General features: G+C 46.8%; 1 protein-coding gene across 2 annotated transcripts in view; it reads left to right on the top strand.

Moving 5' to 3' along the window:
* The window catches only part of ERGIC2 (ERGIC and golgi 2), a 796,925-nt gene that overhangs the window by 345,786 nt on the left and 427,416 nt on the right, over positions 1-23,723 (top strand). For both annotated transcript variants that reach the window (XM_069628528.1, XM_069628529.1), the window contains exon 8: positions 17,795-17,896. In XM_069628528.1, coding sequence (XP_069484629.1) covers positions 17,795-17,896 — 102 coding nt within the window. The remainder of the gene's footprint in view (positions 1-17,794; positions 17,897-23,723) is intronic.

Genomic DNA, 23,723 nt, shown 5'->3' with positions numbered 1-23,723 from the left:
GTCCTCCTGGAACACATGAAGGAGTGCCTGCGAACGTACTGGTCATACTTAGAAGACATGGACGTCCACCCGCTAAAGGTCCGGGACCTCTTGTGGGCCCCTCGCAAGTCAATCCCGACACAAGTAATGACCCACCCGACCCTGGGGGTTCTCTGGGACATTTGGAAAGAGGGCCCCCGGACAGCTCACCTAACCACATGGCCGTCCCCGATGACCTCCTTATGGGGGTACCCACTGAAACTGGGCATCAGAGGGTTTAAACACTCCCAGCACTGGTCTGACACGGGCCTAGAATGGGCGGGACAGCTGTTCAGGGAGGGTGAATTCTTAAGTTATGAGGAGATCAGGGATGTGCTGGGAGGTGGCACTCTCTCCATTTTCGAATATCTTCGCCTTAAGGGCATCCTCAACGACCACTCATGGAGACCAAACCTGAGGAGACAACTGACTCCCTTTGAGAAACTCCTTGTCTCAGCAACCTCTAGAAAGGGAACGGGATCAAGTATGTATGCAGTCCTAAATACCCATAACCTTCACGCTAGGAGAGGCTTCCGTGGGTTCTGGAACGACCTGGCGGGAGAGGAAATCTCAGAGGACGCTTGGGCTCGAATTTTTAGGATATCGTTTCATGGTAACCTATTCACCTCGGACATGGAACACCACTTTAAAATCTTGCAGGGGTGGCATAGAGATCCAGCTAAGCTGTCGAAAATGTTTACAGGGGTATCACCAAGATGCCCGAGGGGATGTGGTCAGATAGGAACCAGAGGCCACATGTGGTCGCTATGCCCGAAAGTTCAGACCTATTGGGAGGCAGTGAGAGACTGGATAGCGGAAGTAACGGAGGATCCTCTGCCCCTCAACCCGCTTACCATGTTGTTGGGCCTCCCCCCGGAGGAAACGGAACTGCACCGGTACCCAAGGATGTGGGAAACTGTGCTGAGAGCAGGCCGAGTGGCCCTAGCCCAGAAATTGAAGAGCCCGGAAACGCCTTCTAAGGAAGACTGGATGAAAAAAGTAAAGAACATGTTCCTGATGGACAAACTGACTGCCATGGTAAACAAGGATTCTTGCTCATTCCTCACAGACTGGTACGGGGTCCAGCAAACATGGGGATGGGATGTTCATTAGTCCTAAGGTTTCACCCCCAGACTGTGGGGGCCCGATTGATCCCGAGTGGAATGACACCTAGTCGGGGGTCCCACGACCCGGGGCAACGACGGCACCAAGCCAGCTATCGAATTGGTCACACATCGCATCGACCAGCGACACAGGAAATGGTCTGAAAGTTTGGACTCTCTACAGTTATAAGGTTTGAGTTGGACATGGGATAAAGGGGGTGGCGGGGGGGTGGGAAGTTGGGAGGGGGGTACAGGGGAATGCAAGATCTTTATTTCATAAAATGCCAATAAAAACCAAAGTTTTAAAAAAAAAAGACCTGGCCCCACCTGTTACAATTACGCTGACGACACACAAATAATCTACAAAATAAGACAACGCAACACTAGAGAACTGCTTCATGAAATATACAACTGGATTAACTTAAACTCAACCCAGGCAAAACAGAAATGATCATCACAAAAAATGGAGAAGACAACCTCTACATCCCATGGCCAACCGAACTTGGCGAAACACCTGCCCCATCATCGACTGTAAAAAAATCTGCCAGTCCAGATGGACAAGCAACTCACACTAGAACCACAAGTTAACACCCGAATCAAGAAATCTTTCTCTTGCGATCGGTTAATAGGATCCTACGATTACTCTCATTCACCAACAAAACTGCCGTCATCGCCCTCATCATGCCCAGACTAGACTACACCAACAGCCTATATCTAGACTTGCCTAAACGACTGCTAAATAAATTACAACGCATACAAAATGCCTAGAAGAGAACACATCACACCAGTGCTGAAAATGCTACACTGGCTACTCATCAAACAGCGAATCAAGTTCAAATCAATGTGCATAACCCACAGAGCAATCCACGACAAGGGGCAGAGTTCCTCAGAAGAAAACTAAACCTACATCACACTGCAAGGCCACTCAGATCCAGCAGTGAGATCTGTTTGGAACCCAAATCATACAACAAGAGAAAACTTGGCGGTTCCTCTTTTTCTCACCTTGCCCCAAAAACCTGGAACGAACTACCAAAGAACATACGGAACACAAGAGGTCACCTACAATTCAGGAAACTCCTCAAATCATGGCTCTTCACCCCATAACCAGAAAGAATGCTGATAAGGACATGCAAAGAGGAACTAGGCCGAGAGAAGAACCTACTGACTCCCTAAATCTTCTACCCTTATTTAATAAGGATATACGGATCTGGAAGATAGCCACGTTTCAATTAAAAAACAAACCACATCAATCATACCAAGGAACACCCCAGATCAATCGGAAGGGAGAACGAGGTATGACCCAGCAATGGCACCTGGCTTTCCTCGAAGGCACAGGCAGCAATGGACCACCGACAGTAATCGATATGAAGGAGCAGGGAATAATAAAATTCCACTCCCTAAGCACGGACTATGCTCACCCCCTGGGTGCACTAAGGTCAAAACTTAGATGGAGTCCAGCCTCAACACCCGGCCCTGAAACTAAAAAAGTCTGGAAAGGTAAGAGAAGATTATTACACCCAATGGACCTCTGACAGTAAATAGATAACAAGGAGCTAATTAAGTATAATACAACACCACTAACGAACTAGGGAATAATGCTCACCATACCTGGGGTATTTGGCCAATTTAATCTGCTGGAAACTGCCACAGTATCACCACAGAAACTCGAGAATCAGTAAACAAAGAGAAAGAATATACCAACCCTACATGACAACCTGATACATAAACTAAACTACAGGGATTATGAGACATACAACCCACTAACCAAAACCTCAAATTTTTGCATACTTAATTCACACAAAAACCCACACAACCACCTCTCTCGCAGCAAACCGCACGGACTTCACCACACTGCAACAACAACACATAGATCAAAACAACACATAGATCACAATAGCACGCAAGAACCCGCTTTGATCCCAGATGCACACCCAAGCTCAGCGCACAATGACAACCGAACTGAAGCTGCCAACAGTACACCACCTCTCACTTTCCTATGCCCTCTTCACCCACTAACCCACCCCCCACCTTTTTGTTTACAGATCCGCCTGAGCGCCTGGAGACCAGCTCCATTGATGTCGGTGCGCTATATATAAATACCTTTAACATTGATGTGTTTCTTTGAATTGCTTTTCTAACTAGGTTCAGTGTACTTACCTACAGCTCACATATTCCTCTTTTGAGCAGCCTGATTTCTCAGCCACTCTACCAAGGTTCCGTGAGTAGTACAGACTGATAATAAGCGTTGAGCACCTGTATACCATTGGGATAGTTTTGAGGTCTTACCTCAAGTGGACTTTAGGTAAACTCCCCTAACACTGGTGTTACAGCTGGTGGAAATTGTGTAGGTTTGACTCCTGGTTGTATTGTATTCCAAGAATCCATCCTCGAGGCTAGTTACTATACTGTAAAGTACTAAACCATGTCCACTAAGGCAACCTATTAGGCAGAAGCTCTTATTAATCTTACTGTTGAAAAACTAAAAGATGTGTAAAGAAAAATGCCTTAGTGCTAAAGGAAAGAAAACTGAGTTAATGCATATATTTGTGAATGACCAAACTGCGTAGGCCTTTTACCTCTACTCCAGAATTGATCTGGATAATGGTGATGGTCAAAGAATAACTCTTAGCCCCAATCTTCCAGAAAGTCAGGTAGATGATGAAGTGGATGTTAATTTGATTGTTGATCCACTTCCAAATCTCCTAACCTCACCCCTACCTATGTCTAACATGTCAGCAGAGCTAATCATAGAGTTAGCGAAAATGCAGCTTGAATACAAAAAGCTTGAAGTCCAGTCTGAAATGAGAGACAAATGATGAAGGAACTGCTACTGGGGAAAAGGAGATGCAGCATAAGCTTGACATGAACACGTCCCTTGATTCCCCTTCTGTTTCAGAGTCCTCTCTGCCTGACACCGCCAGTTCCAGGAAGCCTTGTCTCCCCAAAGATATGGTGACTATGTATGATGCTAAAACTGATATTCTGGATTGGCTGGGTAAATTTGAGTTTACATGTTAAGTACAAAGTATGTGAAAGTGAGTTTGTTCCATGGGTAATCTCTAGGCTCTTGAAAGAAGGAGGCTCCAAATGAAGGAACCCTCCCATCCCTCGCACACTGTCAACAATCCACCTCAATGGTGGTAAATAGTTGTAGGTAGAAATTCACACGTGTGATTGATAATTCAATAAGTACAGTTACATATATGAATGTCAAAAACAAATCTTCATGAGGTGGATTTTTGACAGTGTGCGAGGGACGGGAGGGTTCCTACATTTGGATCCTCTTTCATGTATATAACGGAGCCTTGTGCCAAGGCCTTTTTTTCCTCCCTTGCACCTTTAATTATTTGAAACCAGATTGTCTGGACTTAACGATTCATTTAAAATAATTACAATTTTGGTGTGCACCTATTAACCCATTTGCTAATCTCTAGGCTCTCCCATTATGTCTGTGATGGAGTTGAATGATGTTGATAGACATTATTACCAGTTAATAAAAACTGCTCTCATAGCCAGGTTTTGGAAGATCCCTTCCCAATATCTGGAAAGGTTTAGGGACCACAAGAAGAGAGAGGGCAACTTGTTGGCCACTTGGTTGTGTGAGAGACTGATGGTTTGAGATGAATCTTCATGCTCAAGTATTTTTGAAGCCTGATCCCCATAGCTGAGACAGCACCTTGCAGACTCTAAGGAACTGGACCCCAAGAAGCTAGCACTAGCTGCTGACTTGTGGGTGGCCAGCAGGGCTACTCACAGGATTCTGCTGGGGCTCCTCTCAAGAGGATGGGAAGAAGCATAAGAAGAATCATTCCACAACTCCCCCACCAAAAGAGGGCCATAAACATAACCAGGGTAAATATCCCCCTAAAAAAATGTATAGGGCTAGTAAAACCTCTGGGGCCCAATCCAGAGGGAGGTTACCAGAAACCCCCATTCTAGAAGATATTTGGTTTGTGGGTGTGACCATGTGAAGGAAGATCCCAGGTATAAGGGTAAACTTTCAGGGATCCCATCTGTCAGCTTCGCATTCACACATGATGTGGATATACCGATGACAGGATGCTAGCTTTCACACTCCTGCTGAAGAACCCATTGGTGTTCACGCTAGAGTTTATTTAATATCTCTGGGACTGTGGGAACAACAGAACATTGTGGTCTATAATTCCATTCCTGATAATACTAAAGAGTGTCATAAAGACGGTGTACTATTTAATGGTAGGACATGCCTGCCATTAGAGGCCCTGGGGCCAGTATAACTGTGGTAGATTAAAGTTTATTTCAACCTGAGGAAGTTGGTAAGGCTCCCAAAAGGCTTACCAAGGTAGCAGGAGGTAGAGTCCAAATGTGTCCCATATTGTCAGCTATCATTACATGTAAAATCACTAACTGTCCTGTCTGAAGTGCCAGGTAGAGTACTCTTGGGGAATGCCTTGAAGCCCCTGTGTGTAGTTTCCAGCACCCTAAAGCCTCCTAAGAAGAGAAGGGAGCTGACAAAGAAAGCAAGGGAGGCAGCCTTGAGAGACCTTCCTACTGGGACCGAGGGGAAACCCCGACTCTCCAAAGGAAAGAAGGGCCTCAATCCCAAATCTTCCTCAAAGAGTTCCTGTAGACGAGGAACTCTGCCACAACTCTGAACCTGCCACCAGCTGAGGCGGAGTTGATGCCAGAAGAATCCCCAGAAGAACCATCTTCTGATGAGTCAGAGGTGCAGGAGATTCAACCCTGCCTGTAGGATTTGGATCCTAAAGACCATCCTGAGCTGCAGACTTTGCTTGCAGAAGGTGGACCCTTAAGGACAGACTTCAGTAGGGGACAGAGAGGATCCCTCTCTAGAATGTATGTGTCAGGTCAGCCAGCTGTTTCCCAGAGTGATAGGCAATACCCTGGGAAGCTATCATGATTCCTGCCCCTCATGTCCCCAGCCCTCCAAGATGTCAGGCTGGAGCCAGGCCACGATCACCTACATGGCCCTCAAGGGCCTCTCCATCCCGCCAAAGACCCACTTGGAGTCAGACTTGGCGCTTGTGGCACCAGACTCACTCACTCCCATAGGATAACATTGGACTTGTAGTGCATTGATGGGGACAAGATGAATGCCCCCACATATTTCGGTTCCCAGAACTGCATATGCGGTCTAGTCTTTTGGGTGTGGTTCAGCCCAGACACACCTGGGATACCCAGAGACTATTTAAGCCACACCCAGGCTGAGAAACATGCTTTGCGTTTTCTGCACCTGCAGCGTGACACTCACCGTATTCGGATCGGTCTCCAGTAAGCCTGCATCTTTCTTCTGCTCTCAGCTCCTGCAAGAACAAGAACACCGCTAGGAACAGCCTTACCTTGCGGCGCTTCTGCCCATCATTCATCGCTCCTTCTGTTCTGCGGGCATCTTCGGGGGTGTCATTCCCATCCCGGCACGCCGCTTCCTAAGGAAAAGGGAAAAGAACAGAAAAAAGGCATTAGTAAGCATTCTGCAAATCTTCGCTTATTTTTAAATACTGTACGAGCTTCAAACGCTTACCTGAATCCCAGCCGCTCTAGGGGAACTCTGTCTCTGGAACTTCTCATCCATCTGCAAGAGGGAAAAGACACTGCAGGTTAGCGTGGAAACATCTAGAGGCGCCGCATACCGCGCTTACCCACCGCATTTGTTCTTCATAACCGGCATCCATGCTGAAAACGTTGCAGCACCTAAAAGACACAGAAAAAGAACTCAGTTCAATACAAATACGAAAGGGGTGCATCGCGCATCGCGCTCTCACCTTCAGCGCTACTCATCTCAGCAGCACGCCGCCATCCCTGGACGCCGGCCATCATCTAAGGAAGGAAAGGAACGAAGTTGGAGAAGTGTTCAAAAGACTCATTATACTTAGCTGTCGGACTCTTGCCAGTGAAGTAACTAGGCAGCAACGAGCCCGCATCAATCATCGCGCCCCTGCGCTGAAAGCAGGACGGAGAGCACACTATCCAAGAAAACAAGGTGAGCTGTGGTTCAAAGGGAAACGTTGGACCCCTGGGAAGAAGGGCCCAGTCTCCAGTCGAATAGCCTCCAGGGAACGGTTCGAGGTCGTAAGAGGTCAGAACAGGCTGAGTGACGTCCCTGTGGATACCAGGTGAGCGTTACAGAAGCATAGGCTTTACTGGAAGGATGGCCTCCTCTACAGTGAACCTATAGATTCTATTTCAGGGGACCTCAGGAGACTGGTGGTACCCCAAGAATAGAGACCCAAATTCCTACAATTAGCACATTACGTCCCCCTGGCTGGTCACGTGAGTTAAAAAAGGACCAAGCAGAGGATATTATTGTACTTCTACTGGCCCAAGATGGGTGCAGAGGTTGAGAAACAGTTGCCACACTTGCCAGTTATCTGGTAAAAGTGGAAACTTTAGTGCCTCTCCCAGTTGTGGGAGTTCATTTTTGAGGGGGTGAGGATGGCATTGTTGGTCCTCTAGACCATCCAACTTCTTCAGACAACCTGTCTTTATTGGTTGTAGTGGACCTAACCTGAAACGATTCCAATGAGTACTGGTACTGCCCAGCCAGTGGCTAAGGCCCTGTTTGGTATTTTTACCAGAGTAGGATTTCCTAGATGGTTGTATTTGACGGGGGGGGGGGATCCAACTTTGTCCCACTACATTGAAGCCATGTGGAAAACCTCTGGGGTACCCTACATGTTTTCAATGTTCTACTACCCTCAGACAAATGGGTTGACAGAGAGGTGTATTGGCACTATAAAGAGCATGATTGGAACTTTAGAAGAACCACTTGGAAGAAAGTGGGACCTTCTACTGCCATGCTTTCTCTTTGCCAATAGAGAAGTACCTAATGCTAGAGTTGGCTTTAGTCCCTTTTAGTTACTTAATGGTTATTCTGTCCGAGGCCCTTTGACTCTGATTAAGGAGGGTCTGAAGAGTGCTCCAACCCTCAAGCCATTAAGGATTTCGAATGGATTGTGTCATCCAACATATTCAACATCTTTGACATGTAAACAGCTGTGTACTTCGGAAACTTTTTGGCAGAGGGCGTCCTGTGTCGATGGCGTCGGGTTGATGTCCCCCGAAGGCCTCCGTCGAGGGCGACGTCACCGGATGTTATGAATAGGACGCACAGCACCCGTAGCCTCAGTTCCGTTACTTCTGCGAACGCGTTGCTTCGTGTTACTCGGCGCGCCTCGTGTGTTCATCATTACAATGTCTTTCTCTTCGACCCCTCTGACTCCGCGGTCTGGCTTGAAGACCTACCGGGACTGCAAGTCCAAGATTTCGCTCACTGACCCGCACCGCATTTTTTTGTGGTGTCTGGGTGAGTCGCACGACACAGACGTCTGCTCGAAATGTCAGTTGCTGACTGCCAAGGCCTTGCAGGAGGGGAAGCTTCTGGCAGGTAGGGGCTACAAAGCCTGTTAAGTCCCGAAAGTCCAAGTTCAAGGGGGTTCCCACTGACGACTCGAGGGGCGACTCTCCGCATCGGAAGGAGTACCGCAGATCTCGGTCCCGGAGTGGTTCCTGCCATTCTTCTTCCTCGACACGGCTCTCTAGGAAGCGCCGTCACTGGTCGCCTTCCCCGTCGTCCTCGGAGGATGTTGCCTCAAGGAAGGTAGCGTGCCCATCGAAGTCCTCGACTCCAGAGGAATGCGCGGCGCTTAAAGAACAAATGTTAGCGATTTGTCAATCTCAGGGCACGGGTCCGGTCGCACCTTATAACGAAGACGGCCAGTATCGGTCTCGTACCACGGCTCGCACGCCTTCGGGCTCGGGTCCGCGACTTGCACCAGCAGCCTTCGAGGTCCCGTACGGACAAGGATTCGAAAAGTCACAAGAGACGTGTCTCTTGGTCTCGGTCCTCGTCCCATGCGAGACCGCAGCTACCTACTGAGGGATTGATGCCGGCGTCGACTCGGTCGGTGCCGTGTCCATCCGATTCGGATGTCGACGCTTTACCATCGTACCAGCCCATGGCGCCGTCGGCACCTGTATCGATGCCGAAGCCTTCAGGCAGGGATTTTTTCTCGAAATTTGCCTCTTGAGTACCCGGATCTCATGGATCCTCCAAGGAAGGCTACTGGGAAGTCTGTAGCCAGTTTTGGCCTCCAGGCCCTCTTCTGTCTCCAGGCCTGGGTTTCAGCCCCCTCTGGATGACATTTATGAAGAGGAGGAAAGGTCTGAGTTTGAGGACCATGGTGAACTTGATGAGGCTCCACTTTTTTCTGGAGACAGTCAGTTGGTGGAGTTGAGGCAGACCCTCCACGATGCCAGTGGTTTGGACACTTCTCCGGAAGTGGAATTCGGTAGGCCTGAGCCTGGGGCTCATGCAGAGTCTTCGTACAGGAGGCTCATGGCGAAGGTCTCGGAGTATCTGGGCTGGTCCAGTCCTCCGGCAGACTTTGCGCAGGATGATCTAACAGACATTTTAGATCAAGGTCCGTCCTCTGACCCTGTTTTGCCATTTCATCTTACCTTGCAGAAAAGAGTGGCAGCTGCTTGGCAGTCCACAGAACCTCTTGCGGCGGTTAATAAATCTTTGACTAAGAAATACTGCCCTTCCGTTAGTGACCCCAACTATTTTCTACTCACCCCACTCCCGAGAGTTTGGTGATGAAGGCGGCTATGGCCACCTCGAGGCAGGCGGCGTACCCTACCATCGCTCCAGATAGGGGACGACCAGCGCTTCAACAGTTTGGCCCGGAAGGTATTTTCTGTTGGGAGCATGGCATTGAAATCGGCCAACTCCACCTGTGCCTTGGCAAGGTTCTCGCACACTCTGTGGAACTGTCTCGTTAGCGGCTGAGCATATTCCCGAGGGGTAAGAAAGGGATAGGTTCCTTGCTCTCATGCAGGACGGCAAGGATGCCATGTGCAAATCCCCTCAGTCTGGTTTGGATATGGCCGACAGTGTTGACGATCCATGGCTGCGAGCATCGTTATACGCAGATTTGCGTGGTTGCGGAAGTCAGGTTTTGCTACGGATGTGCAGGCCCATCTTCTCAACATTCCCTTTGGCAGCAAGGCTGACAAGAGCCTTGAGAGGTTGCAGACCTTGAAAGCTGCGGCTAAATCTTTGAGCGCAGCTGTGCATCAACCTCCTCCTTTTCGTTCTAGGGGACTGCAATGGAGGGGAGGTTCTTTCCATTTCTACTCCTCCTTTGGTAGAACGAGAGGGGCTGCCAGTCAAAGGGGCCAGCGCAAAAGTACCTGTGGTGGTTGGGGAAATCGTGGTGCCAAAGCCGCTCGGGCAGGTGCCTCTTTGACTTCAGGCACTGCTACTGCCGCTTCCAAACAGTCAAGAGGCCATGTCCCATGGTTCGCCGGTTGGGGGCAGACTGTCTCAGCATCTCGAAGAGTGGTGAGCCATTACTTCAGTTTTGTGGGTGCTGGATACCATAGCCCAAGGCTACTGCTTTCCATTCCTAGGTCGGGCAGAGATCAGTCATGCCGTTCGTACTGACGTCCGCCCCGAGGGTCTTCACCAAGCTAATGGTGGTTGTGGCATCGTACCTCAGGCGAGGGGGGGGGGGGGGGATTCATGTCTACCCCTACCTGGACGACTGGCCGATCCGGGCGCGCTCTACCGAGCAAGCGTTGGATCATCTCGGTCTCATCTGCCGCACCTTCCACAGACTGGGCTTCTCCCTGAATTTGAAGAAGTCGCCTCTGACGCCTTCCCAACAGCTCCAGTACATCATGTCTGTGTTAGACACATCCTTGGGAGTGTTCGCCTCCCAAGGTAAGGCCTCAGCACATTGTGAAGATGGTGGACAAGTTTCAACATGCCCAGAGTCTCCCGGCTTTCGAATTCTTAAGGTTGCTCGGCCTCATGGCATCCTGCATTTTTCTGATGCCAGAGGCCGGGCTGCGGATGATATCCCTGCAGTGGGCCCTCAAGATGCAGTCGTCACAGTTCTCCGACAAGATGTCGGATCCCGTTCAGATTCCTCTCTCGGTCTCCCAGGATCTTCTGTGGTGCGCCAACGAAGGGAACCTGATGAGGGGGGATCCGTGTTGGCAACCGTGGCCGGAGTTGACTGTAGTGACGGATGCTTCCCTCACAGGATGGTGCGCTCATGCCAACGATTTGACAGCCAGCGGTCATTGGTCTCCGTCAGAGTCCAAACTCCACACCAATCTTTTAGAGCTGAGGGCCATCAGGCTAGCCCTGAAGGCCTTTCTGCCTTCTGTACGGGGAAAGAGTGTCCTGATCATGACTGACAACACAGTGGCCATGCATTAACTCAACAAAAAAAGGGGTGGGGGGGGGGTAGGGTCACTCCCGTTGTGCAGAGAGGCAATGCAGCTCTAGTTCTGGGCCATCCAGCAGGAAATTTCGATCTCGGCAGTTCATCTGGCCGGAGTGGCGGTGGATGCTCTGAGCAGGCAGAGCACGATCTCTCACAAGTGGGATTTGGCTTAGGAATTCCTTCAGGAGATCTTCGCCCTTTGGGGAACCCTGCAAATGGATCTCTTTGCCACCAGTGTCAACCGGAAGTGCGAGAGATTCTGCTCAAGGGAATTTCCTCCAAGAGGAGCCTTAGGAGACGCGTTCGTGGTGGATTGATCATTCCCACTGTTGTATGTGTTTCCTCCAGTCCCCGTCATTCCTCAAGTGTTGCAGAGGTTACGGTGGTTCGGTTCCCACATAATCCTCATTGCTCCAGATTGGGCCAGGAGAGTGTGGTACCCGGACCTTCTAGAAATGTCCATCTGCCCTCCACGCCGAGAGGATCTGCGCGTGCTCTCTCTCGTGAGGGGGGTGGGGCCCGAGGGGAGGTTTGGGGGCAGGGGCAGGAGAGGGGGGGGGTCAGGTTCTCCATCCAGAGGTCAAGACACTCAACCTTCACGCTTGGTATCTGAAAGGTTGAGGTATAAGGATTGGGACCTCCCGGGTGATGTGATGGAGACGTTGCTTTCGGCCAGGCGGCCTGCAACAAAATCCCTGTACAGTTGGCGTAAGTTCTGCGACTGGTGCAGAGATCACAATGTTGATCCTTTTCATAGCTCAATTCCTATGGTTTTGTCTTTCTTACTTTCTTTGGCCCACTGGGGCCTTCAAGTGGGTACCATTAAAGGTTACCTGGGGGCGCCTTCTATCATTAAGCACTCGTCCAAAGAATGTTCTTGCTTTAAGATTCCTTTGGTTTCTCGGTTTCTTAAAAGACTGACTAATGTATTCCCGCCGTCCCCTTTCCAGGTGCCGGTTTGGGATTTGAATTTGGTTTTGAAATTTCTCATGGATGCTCCGTTTGAACCTTTGCACTCTTGTCCTTTGAGATTACTGTCCTTCAAGACTGTGTTCTTGGTTGCGGTTACTTCTGCTCGCGGAGTGAGTGAATTGCAGGCACTTGCAGCTAAGCCACCGTTTACTGTGTTTCACAAGGACAGGGTTGTACTGAGTACGTATCTCTTTTCTACCTAAGGTACTATTTGAATATCATTTGAGTCAAAAGGTGGTTCTTCTATCTTTCTACCCTCCTCCTCATCCTGATAAGGAAGAGGAGTGACCCCATCGGTTGGATCCTAGGAGAGCTCTGAGCTTTTACATTTCTATAATGTCCAGGGTCCGAGTGGACGATCAACTCTTTGTGGGATATGCTGGATACCGATTGGGCCAGACTGTTACCAAACCTACCTTGTCCAGGTGGATTATCCTCACCATTACTGAGTGTAACCGATTGGCGGGTAAGGACCCTCCTGAAGGGTTGCCAGCTCATTCCACTAGGGGCGTGGCTATTTACACCGCTCTCCAGTGGGGTGTTCCTATCAGGAATATTTGTGATGCCGCTACATCCACACCTTTGTTAAACATGTATTCCCTGGATCCAATCTGTGGGGAGGATATGGCCTTTGGGAAGGCGGTTCTTTATCCCGCAATATAATTGGGTACTCTAAATTCTTTTCCCTCCTCCATTTACTGGTACTGCTTTGGGAGTCTGTCAAAGATGTGCAATACGTTGGAGGACACAATCCATTTGAAGAACAAGTTACTTACCAACTGGCAACGTTCTTTCGACTGTATGTTCCTCCAACATATTCCACATCGCCCTCCGAGCCTGCCCCTCAGGAGAATTTCCTATGCAATTGCAGCTTCCGTTTCCGCAAGGTTAAGCGCAGTCAAGCAGGCATGAGACTGGTGCCACACGTTCTGAGGGAAAAAACTTAAACTGAGGCTACGGGCACCGTGCGTCCTATTTATAACATCCAGTGACGTCGCCCTCGACGGAGGCCTTCGATGGACATCGACCCGACTCCATCGACGCAGGACTCCCTCTGCCGGAAAAGTTTCCGAAGTGCACAGCTGTGGACATTACATGTCAAAGATGTGGAATACGTTGGAGGAATATCCAGTCGAAAGAACGTTACCAGTTGGCAAGTAACTTGTTCTACTATGTGCTAGACTTCAGTCAGAGGATGGCACAGATAAGGACTGAAGCTTCTGAGAACTTGTGGTCCAGCAATGGCATGACCAGAAGGCTAACGTGGTGGTTTTCTCCAGACCAACACGTTCTTATCATGGGTCCAGTAAGACAGAGGGTGTTACAGGACAAATGGACAGGACCCTTCAAGGTTGTAGGAAAACATGCAGAGGTGATGTATTTGGTAGACTTGGGCCACTCCAAGGAGGTCCCTAGAGTCTTAAATAACCACCACCTGAAGGTTTGTTTCTAGACCAGAGATAGCTTTAATCTTAGCATCTGATCAAGAAGAGGAGGAGAGTGAGCCTCTCCCAGATCTTTGCAGGGGACATCTTTCAAATGGGTCTATAGAAGGAGTTAAACTCTCTTCTAATCTGACTATACAGCAACAAGAGGAGTGCAACGCTCTGCGTCAGTTTGCCCCTCTGTTCTCACTTACACCAGGCTTTACTCCTTGGGGCCAGCATGAAATAGACACTGGTGATAGTGTACCTGTTAAAAGCAGGGGCTACAGAAGGTCAGATAATGTGAGGAACCACGTTAAGGAAGGGGTCAACAAGATGCTTGACCATTGAGTGATTGAACATTCCACAAATCCATGGGCTAGCCCAGTTGTGTTGGTGCCAAAGGCAGGAACTATGGAACTTCAATTCTGTGTGTACTATAGGGCATTGAATGCAGTTACCAAGACTGATGTCCATCCCTTGCCAAGGACAGATGAACTGGCGGATAAGCTGGCCGCCACACAATTCCTCAGTACTTTTGACTTGACAAGTGGTTATTGGCAGATTGCCATCACAGACCATGCCACAGAGAAAACTGCATTCTCAACCCCAGAAGGCGTGTACCCATTTATGGTCATGCCCTTAAGGCTAAAGAATGCATCTGCCACATTTCGGTTAATGGTTAATCATGTTCTGAATGGGTTAGAGAACTTCTGCATGGCATACTTGGATGACATTGTAGTGTCCAGCCCTACCTGGGAAGAACATTATCCACGCAAGTAAGTGCCAAGTTGGTCAGAGTAAAGTGGTCTACCTTGGACATTAGGTAGGAGGAGGGGAGATTAAGCCCTTACCCAGCCAAGTACAAGCTGTACAGGACTAGGCCACTACAACTTCTCAAACTCAAGTAACACCCTAATTAGGACTTACTGGTTATTACAGGAACTTCATTGAGAACTATGGGACGACAGCTTCTCCTGAATACTGTATCCTCTCCTATGTACCCTAAAAAGGTCAAGTGGAATGAGGACTGTGAAAAAGCCTTCCAAGGGCTGAATGATGCCTTCTGTCAAGCTCCAATGGTGAGAGCTCCAGATTATACTCAGGCCTTCTTAGTGCAGACTGATGCTTCCAACACAGGGATAGGAGCAGTTTGAGAGCAAAGGCAGGGAGCACCCCATCTGCTTTATTAGTCTAAAACTAAAAGATGGGGAAAGCAGGTGTGCCACTATTGAATGTGAATATTTTTTTATTGTGTGGGCCTTGAAAAAGTTCAGGCCATACCTCTATGGAACTACTTTCAGGATTCAAACTGACCACAAAACCTTAGGGTGGTAGATGAAGGGTAAACATCTAATATTGCTCAGGTGGTCCATAAGCCTCCAAAGCTTTGATTTTACTATTGAGCACAGGTCAGGTACCCAACGTAAGAATGTAGATGGTCTCTCCAGAAAATATGACCGACTGGACCAAGAGATTCATCCAGGAGTGGATTAGATCTTCCTGTCCCTTAGTGTGGAGGACGAGTGGGAGGGAGATTTATCATTGTTATGCTTCATCCCCTCCTCTAGTGAGACCCCCAGCACTTTTTGCTGGACTTCTGGACCTTTTTCTTTCTATCCTGAATGAGTGGAGTCTTTTTTTCCACTCAATCATTCTTATGGGCTCTGTCTTTTGGAACTCTGTTCTGTGTTTTACATTTACTATGGAGTCTACTTTCAGCTATATCTCTTTTAAGGCATCTATGTTTAACCTTTGCAGCACACAGCTCCTTATGGGCAGTGTTGCTGGGTACCCTTTGGGTTCTCCTTTGAGATTTTCTTTATCCTTGAGTAACTACAGCTATTAAGAGCGGAACTTTGTATCCCTTCTAAAAACTTTATAACATGAGAGATTAGTGCACACCACCTTATGTGGCGTGCTAAGGGGATACAGACTATCCCCATTCTCTGCTCTTGTGACTTTTTAGTCACATAGACAACCTTCTAGTTATGGCTGGTGGCGGTGGCTGTGTTCTACCAACTATTGTGTTTGTTACTGCAGACTGTATTCACAGTCCCGTTTGTGCACAATAGGGTCACCTAAATACGAACTTGTTGGCTCCTTTTTTGTTTTTCGCCATTTCTAGTGTGGTTGTTGTTTGTTAGCCCTTCTTCTACCGTTCTGGGAGGCGGAGAGAGCTGTCTGTGCGTGCAGGAAGTGGGGGAGGAGTTTTTTCACTCCCCTGCATTTTGCCTGAATGGAACTAGCTCCCACTGGGAGGTCTAGCCATCCTGATTGTACAGCCACCTGTCCCTTTCTGTAAACTGCTGAGAGATTGCAAAGGTGTGTGTGCTGAAACTGAATAAAAGGTGAGATTCCTGAGCTGAAAGGCAAGTCGACTACTAAAAACTAAAGTAACCAAAGAAGATGACCAGAGACGCCTGCAGACCTTTTGCAACACTGTAAGCAACCACTGGTGTCCTGACCCTGTTTTCTATGTGACAACGGAGCTCTGAAGAGGAGTATCCTTTTGTACAGATTAGAAGTGTTCTCGGGAACTTTGCTGTTTCCTTGCCTCGGAAGACCTCTCCGAATTGACTTCTAGTTAGGAATTGGACTTTGAAAGAGTTGGTTTGCTCCGAAACAGTCTCTAAAACCTTAAACTCTGCTAATGTTTGACTAACCAACTGCATTTTGTGGTTTTGCTAACTAAATACAGTTATCGTATAACTTTGTCTGTGCGCGTATGCGCAGTAATACTGATAATACGGTACAACCGTCATTAGTGTCAGCCTCTGTAACAATTGTACCACAAGCAACTGCAAACTAAGCAGTGGCCTTTGAAGTAATTCTGTGTATTGGTTTATTGATCTAAGTATTTTAAAACCTCTTTTGTGTAAATATATATTTTATATACATTTATTGGTGTGTTTCTTTGAATTACATGTCTAACTAGGTCCAGTGTACTTACCTACAGCTCACATTTTCCTCATGATAAGCCTGACTGCTCTGCCACTCTACCAAAGTTCCATGAGTAGTACAGACTGATACTAAGAGTTTGGGACCTGTATACCATTTGGATAGTTTTTATGAAGTCTTACCTCAAGTGGGGTTTAGGAAAACTCCCCTAACAAACACTGCGTCTCTCCTAACGGAGTCATCCCATTCCCTTGGAGCCTTTCTCCTCCCAGGTGATCCAACCGGCTAATAACACCGCCAGGGTTAGGATAAGGTAGCTGCTGCATCCCCCTGACCACCTTGGAGGAGATTTTAGGTAGGGTTTCTGTGAGGACTCTGCAGGATTCATCCCACTCCTCTTTGCCCCATGTTTCCTTTCAGATTCACCCATCACAAGGTTTGTCATGGACTGGGCTACTCCTGGCTTCTTTGATTGGCACTTCACGTACTACTATGCTGGGACATATTTAGTCAGACAAATCATTCCTTGACAACAAAAAGCCTGCTAGATTCCAGGGATTGTTGCGAATCTATCATGCAGTAATACACTACAAAGTATGATGGCTACGTATTTGCCGAAATCTGCCCTCAAATTCTACCGGATGTACAGACACCTTTTGGAACTGACCCAGATGACTTGATTCCCATTACATGCTTACCTGGTGCATCATGCAACCCTCTGCATTTTACCTGGCTATCCTATGTTTTCTATTCCTATCCTCATTTACCTCCACATCCTTTACCCTTCACTTTTACACAAGGCAAACTGCAGTCTGGACGCCGCTGCTAGGGGCACAATATGCCACTTTCCAGACACGCCTGGGATCTGTGAGATTACGGTGTTGATTTGGCACTGTAGAAAAAAGTTCAACAGATCGGTTTGATGATACGAGCAAGGGTTTGTGTGCTGCACACTGAATTAGGTGATCATTTTTCTGGCTAAAACCTATGGCCTCAATGGGCTCCCCAAACTGTTATCATGTTGAGGTGTTTACATCTTTCCAATGCAGGAGGTATGTTATTCTTACTTGCTGGCCAGTCTTTTACCCTATGAACACAAATGTAACAATGTTAGTTTGATTTAATGTTTTTTTGCCTTTAGGATATTGCAACTAACTCAGAACCGACTACAGGAGGAGCACTCCCTTCAAGATATTATATTCAAGAGTGCTATCAAAAGTGCTACCACGGCTCTGCCGCCAAGGTGAGAAGGAACTACTTTGCCATTTTGCATCACCTTCTTCAATTTTAATACTTTTGTGTTTTTTTTAAGTTTTACAAAGTTCTCTTCTTATCAGCTAATTTAATTAACATGTTCTGATCCGCTAAGAATTTCCACCACTAGCAGAGAACAACCGAAATGTGCTTGGATGAAGTCCGATATCGACACCAACCAAAGAATCGAAATTTAAAAGATGAGAAAAACTCTCCTAAAAATGCCTAAAATAAAAATAGTTTACTGAGCACTTATCTAATTTGAAAAATAAACCAAGCCTATAGGAAAACAGGAAAAAAATTCCAGTCCTAAATCAAGCTTTTGGAGCGCTTCTACATATTACATCTCAGATAATTGCCAGTGTTGAAACCAATGGATGTGAGGGCAGCCGTATATGCCTAGTAGAGCTGGTGGTTGGGAATATGGGAAGTTAAGATGGTGGACACAAATATCATTTGGAAGTTGATAGAGCCTGACTGTGGAAGGAGTGTCTTTAATTTGAGCAGGAGTGATATTTCAAGAGAACTGCCTTGGGTACTACAGAGGTTGGTTGAGCTTTGGGGCAAGGGAAGCTGACAAAAGAGGCATATATGCAAAAGAGGCATATGTTTTACCCACCAAAACATAGGGAACTGTTCATACAGTAAAAGAACAAGAAGTCTTAGATGGTTTGGAAAATGGGCATAAATGAAAAAACGTTATTTTCAGCTTAACTTCAATGGAATACATGTTTAACTTAATATGTACTGAAACATACTATAGATTCAGCACAGTCAATGTATATTTTTTAAACCCAGTTAGTGCATCCTGCTTTTTTGGTACCAACGCCTTTGAAAATGTGTTGCATCTTATGAGTATGAGTGTCACAGCTCTCACTAACCTATTAACTAAAAACCAGTTCACAGTGATACAATCAGGGTAGGGTGGAAATGGGGTGCCTGAGAGGCTTCCCTGTACACGGAGGAGCCTTTTGGTTGTAGGCCCTGTGCTTCTATCTGGGGCTACAAGCAAATGACCTGGGTCTATATCTCCGTCAGCCCCCCACACCCCACCCAGCAAGACCTTTGCGCAGAATAGTGATCGTGTGATGGAAAGGCCCCTGTTAATGCCCTATTTTTTTTAATTAAAACAATATGTAATGCTCCAAGACAACCATTAGATGGCAACCAAATTCCAGCTAGGCAAGTAAGTTTATACAAATATATCTAATAGGACTTTCGTTTAGACACTAAGCAGGTAAAACTCATGGGTAAATATTGTGACATAAAATACTCATAACATATATGCATTCACCCTTAGGAGAGTTAGATTTGCATTTGCCACAGTGACCAGTGCAACACTGGCAAGTAGTTTCGATGCATAGCAATAGACAGTATGCTTTAGAATCACCACAAAGCAACTTCCATGATTCTTAAAAAATCCAACCCTAAGATGGTTTGTAGGCTTGTGCCCAAATGTCACCAGTTCCAAAATATATACTAAGTTAGCCTAGTTCATATAGACATAGTAGTGCCAGTGGTTATGATTAAAGATTTCCCAAAGTTGGATAAAGTTCAAAGTAAAGCTCAGATGCGTACTCCACTCAATCCCAACACACTATGATAGGCATAGGGTGGGATCTTTAACCCAGCTTGCACCACCAAAGGTCCGGCTGTAATGAGTCAAGGTGAAGACTTTACTTCCAATTTACTCTATGGGAGATGGGGGGAGAAAGCAACACGTACGTAGACTCATCTCACATGGCTCATAGTTCTCCAGATGCCACTTGCACAGGTTCCAGACTTCGTTCCAGGCTTGTTCTTCTGTTTTTGTTCCTAAAGATGGGGTCATCTAGACAGAAGAGGTACATTTCATGTGATTAGGTTTGGTTGGTCGCGGTACTTGGGAATATGTTTCAGACGGCTTCCAGTTTAAGACCCAAACAAAGACAAGTGAAGAATTCTGCAGGAGACGGCCATGGGACACCATAGTGACATAAAGAAGAACAGACCCAACAAAGGTCACTGCGAACAGGCGTCGACAGGCGATGCTCCACTTGCGAACATAGGAGCAGCCCAGCACAGCTTCCCTTGGAGTCAGACTGCTGAAAACGCAGGATCAGGCAAATTGTGGCACACGTTGAAGATCTACAAAGGTCCAAAGCTCTGCTTTGAATGATGATTGCTTCAGCGAAGTAGACCCGGAGGGAGCTGGTCAGTCCACCGGTTGATCCAACTACAGTAGGCATGGATCCTTGAGCAGGTATCTGGACTAGTTGTTCCCACTGGTTCAGTTGTTGAAGCACCAATGAAGGCCTTTTTGAGATCACGAGAGGAGCAGGGCTTCACCGGGACAACCCTGGAGTTGATGCTGGTCAGCTGCAGGGGTCATCATCAGCAGGATGCTAGTCTTCATAGAAGTATTGGTTCCTACAATGATTATCTAGAATATAGGCTGGGAGCATGCTCAAGCCCACCAATGGTAACGATCTGCACCATTCAAACATCCAGTGGCTATCCAATCTGGCATAGCCACTGGTCACCACATCTGCCCAGCAACTGACCTTCTTACATTAGAGAGATGGATTGGGACTAGACAGTCACAGCCCCTTCCCTGGCACATACACATATAATGCCCCTTAGCCCGTGAAAGCCACAGCTTTCCCCAGGAAAGAGATTTCCTGATAAGGCATTTCCTGACCTGAGAAGGGTTGAGGGGAAGGCCAAAGAACGAAATGGCCAAAGAAAAAGCACAAAAAAAAACTTGTCGCACAGCAAACTTGGGGAGCTGGTCAACTTTGGTAGCCATTCGCGTTAATTGCTAAATTGCATGAGTAAACAACTGGTAAAATGTCACAGCCACCACCACCGTTTCTTGGGCACATTGCACAAGTAACAAAAGTTATTATATAAACAGATATAGAAGGATTCTAAGTATCCTCAATGCACTTCTGTGTAAGGTGATATGTGCAATTGTAACAAAACAAGAATTCATAAAGAGAGAAACATCGTCTCTCAGAACTGATATTCTTAGTGACTGGTAATTGTCATCATAAGAATGCGGAAAACAGGCCAGGGAAGTAAAGCAGATGGATTCACTTCCAAAAAGTCAGGACAGAGTTCAAAAATAAAAAAACAAAAGTCTCCCATAGAAATCTACGGAGGGAAAGTTGCAAAAAGATAATCTTTCCTAACACATTATATGAAGCTTTTTCACAAACTTTAAATATGGCCCCAATATGAATCCACAATTGACATTTTGTTTCTAAGTGCTTATATTAAAACTAGCTTCTGATATACTGAAAGAATTCCTAGAGATCTTCGCAGTGCCATTACATGTTGACCTAATCTACAAATGCTATTTGAATGACGTGACACCTCGAATGCTTGCTCTTTCAGATTTTTAGAGATATCAGTGGAATATGCAAAAAGTGACAGTTGTGAGTGATTAAGCAGTTGGGCGAAACTGTGGCATCCGCAGTCAAATAAGGAAGATTAAAACCAGTAAACAGGGAAAACGTTTGAGAGATAGAGGATTAATAAACTGGAAGAATACATGCATTTGCTAAAAGGTTTGATCAGCATTACATAATCCCAATTAAACACAGGAATGCAATGGATACTTTGAAACAGTAACTAGTGCAGTTTCTTCATTGGACACTTCAGCAAGTGGAAATGAGCTTCCTAAATCTGTGGTACTTTTGAATTTCTTTTAGAGGGGATGAGACTTACACATTGAGATGGAAGGAAGACTGGAAATCGTGGATGGTGGAAGTACAGGGGGGGAGAACAAGAAGAAGATTAGCAGGGTGCAATGAAGTAGGAGGAAGCAAAATGCAAGATCAGTTACCACTGATGGAGTCGTACAAAGGGGTGGCATGTTTAAACAGTTTTATTTAAGATAATAACCTACCTCTTCATATCTGTAAAGGGTTATCCCTACCCAAACAAATATCAACTCGGTTGCTCTTCATCGGGATGTTTCTCCAAACAAAGATGTTCCATCCACTGTCCAAAAACCTACTCTAACACCACCACTAATCTATTAAAGGGTTCAACATCCAAATGTAAATAGTGCCAGAAGAATGACTCCCTTCTTCTGGTAACCTGACTCAGTCTTTCTCTTGTCCAACAATCCTTGGCGCTAGTTTCTGATTCAACAAAGAAAGTGTGGTCCGCGAATGACCCCTTCTCCTGAACCACCTTGCACAGCCTTGAGGGCTGTCTTGAGAGGTTGTCCTTTACAATAGTCCTTGGACATCTCGTCACTTCTTCCCAAGGGCTTCTGAACGCTTACTTTTCAATTTCAGCAATTCTTCCCTGTTTTATGACTTTACAAAGCTTACTTCCAGACAGCTCTTGTTGTCTAGTATCCTCTTTAATCTTATTTGGATTACCACTGTGATGAGGAAGATTCCTCCCAATGCACTCTTGACTCTTAGATCTTTCAATATCACTACTGTGACAAGGAGGATTACTCCTGAGGATCTCTTGAGCTGCCTTAGCCGGTCTCCCGCTGCTCCCGTTACCTGTAGCTTGGTTCTACCTGGGGTGATGGGCTGACTTGCGTTGCTTCAGCACTTCCTTCGTCCTTGCGGCCTTGCTGACACTTGGGCCACTCAGCTATGCGCTTTTGTGGGACCACAAGGTCCACCTCCCCAAGGTCACGCAACAGCTGGCTTTTTTCCCACTCCCACCCCGGTGCTCCACTGACCGTTTCTGGATGTCCCCGCCACTGGGGATCAGCGTTTGTGCAGCTTCATGTTCCCAGGTTCGATCTTCCTGGACTGGGCTGTCTTCACGCCAACTGCTCCCATTATTTCCCAGTCCTTTCTCACTCTTTGGCTGGATCCTCCCCAGTGTAAAGTCAGTCCTTTTTTTTTTTTTTTTTTTTAACTGTTGAGATCATCTTTATGCCTCAACTCTTCTCAGTACTGTGGAAAGACAACCTGTTATTACTCTGCAGGTTTCTTCGACTCTTGTGTGGATCAGAACTGAAGAGATTTTGCCATTAAAGACAGTAGTGTTATCAGGAATTTCTGACAGCTGCTTGGTCCCATGGGAAAAGGTCTTGGAAAGTTCCTTCATGGAACGGGACTCCTCATCCCTATGAGGGGAGTCTCTACCTGTGAGGTCTTGCTTTCCACCACCCCTAGGGGGACTATTGGGTAGGGGCCTCACCTCCCTAGCCTCACAGGGAAGAGCTCCCCCCTGGGAAGAAGGGACGAGATCCTGTGAATCGTCACATCAGTGAAGATTGAGGTGGTTTTAGAGGATGTTGAGAATCTACAAGTGATCAATTTATACAAAGACAATTATCTGGCGAGCAAGTGCAAGTATTAAGGGCTTGCCTTATTGTTTAGATAATAAACACAATTTGGCACAAACTCATATAGACTTGCATTCATTCGTGAGAAAGCTTGAACTTCAAATATTTTGCTTTGTGTTAAAGCATTTTTTGTACAACCCTCTGTTGATGATGCTATAACCACTAACCATAAGGGGAAGGCTAACGCACCTAACAAAGGGAAGCCAAACCTCTTTTAGTGTAGGTAACTCAGTCAGCGACAAGGCTTAACTCTTAGGTCTAGGTCGACAGAGGTACAATCGGTCCACATAACTCCAAAAACTACTTTGCCCTGATACTGAAAATATAGTCTGTGTAAGGAGTTTCCTAACCCCAATGTCTATCTATGGACCCTCTACCAGAGGTGAGCATTTAACACGTAACAAGGGGTGTGGAGAACCAAGTTAAAATACAATTTAGCAAGCAGGAAAGTCTCTATAGGTCTGCACCATATAGCGCAAGGTACTATAGAAACATCCCAAGCCTGGTA

This window comes from Ambystoma mexicanum, chromosome 12, assembly GCF_040938575.1.
Source record: "Ambystoma mexicanum isolate Mex_15411 chromosome 12, UKY_AmexF1_1, whole genome shotgun sequence".
Classification (NCBI taxonomy): Eukaryota; Metazoa; Chordata; class Amphibia; order Caudata; family Ambystomatidae; genus Ambystoma; species Ambystoma mexicanum.
The sequence above is the reverse complement of the archived record's forward strand: the minus strand, read 5'-3'. Positions and strand labels throughout refer to the sequence as shown.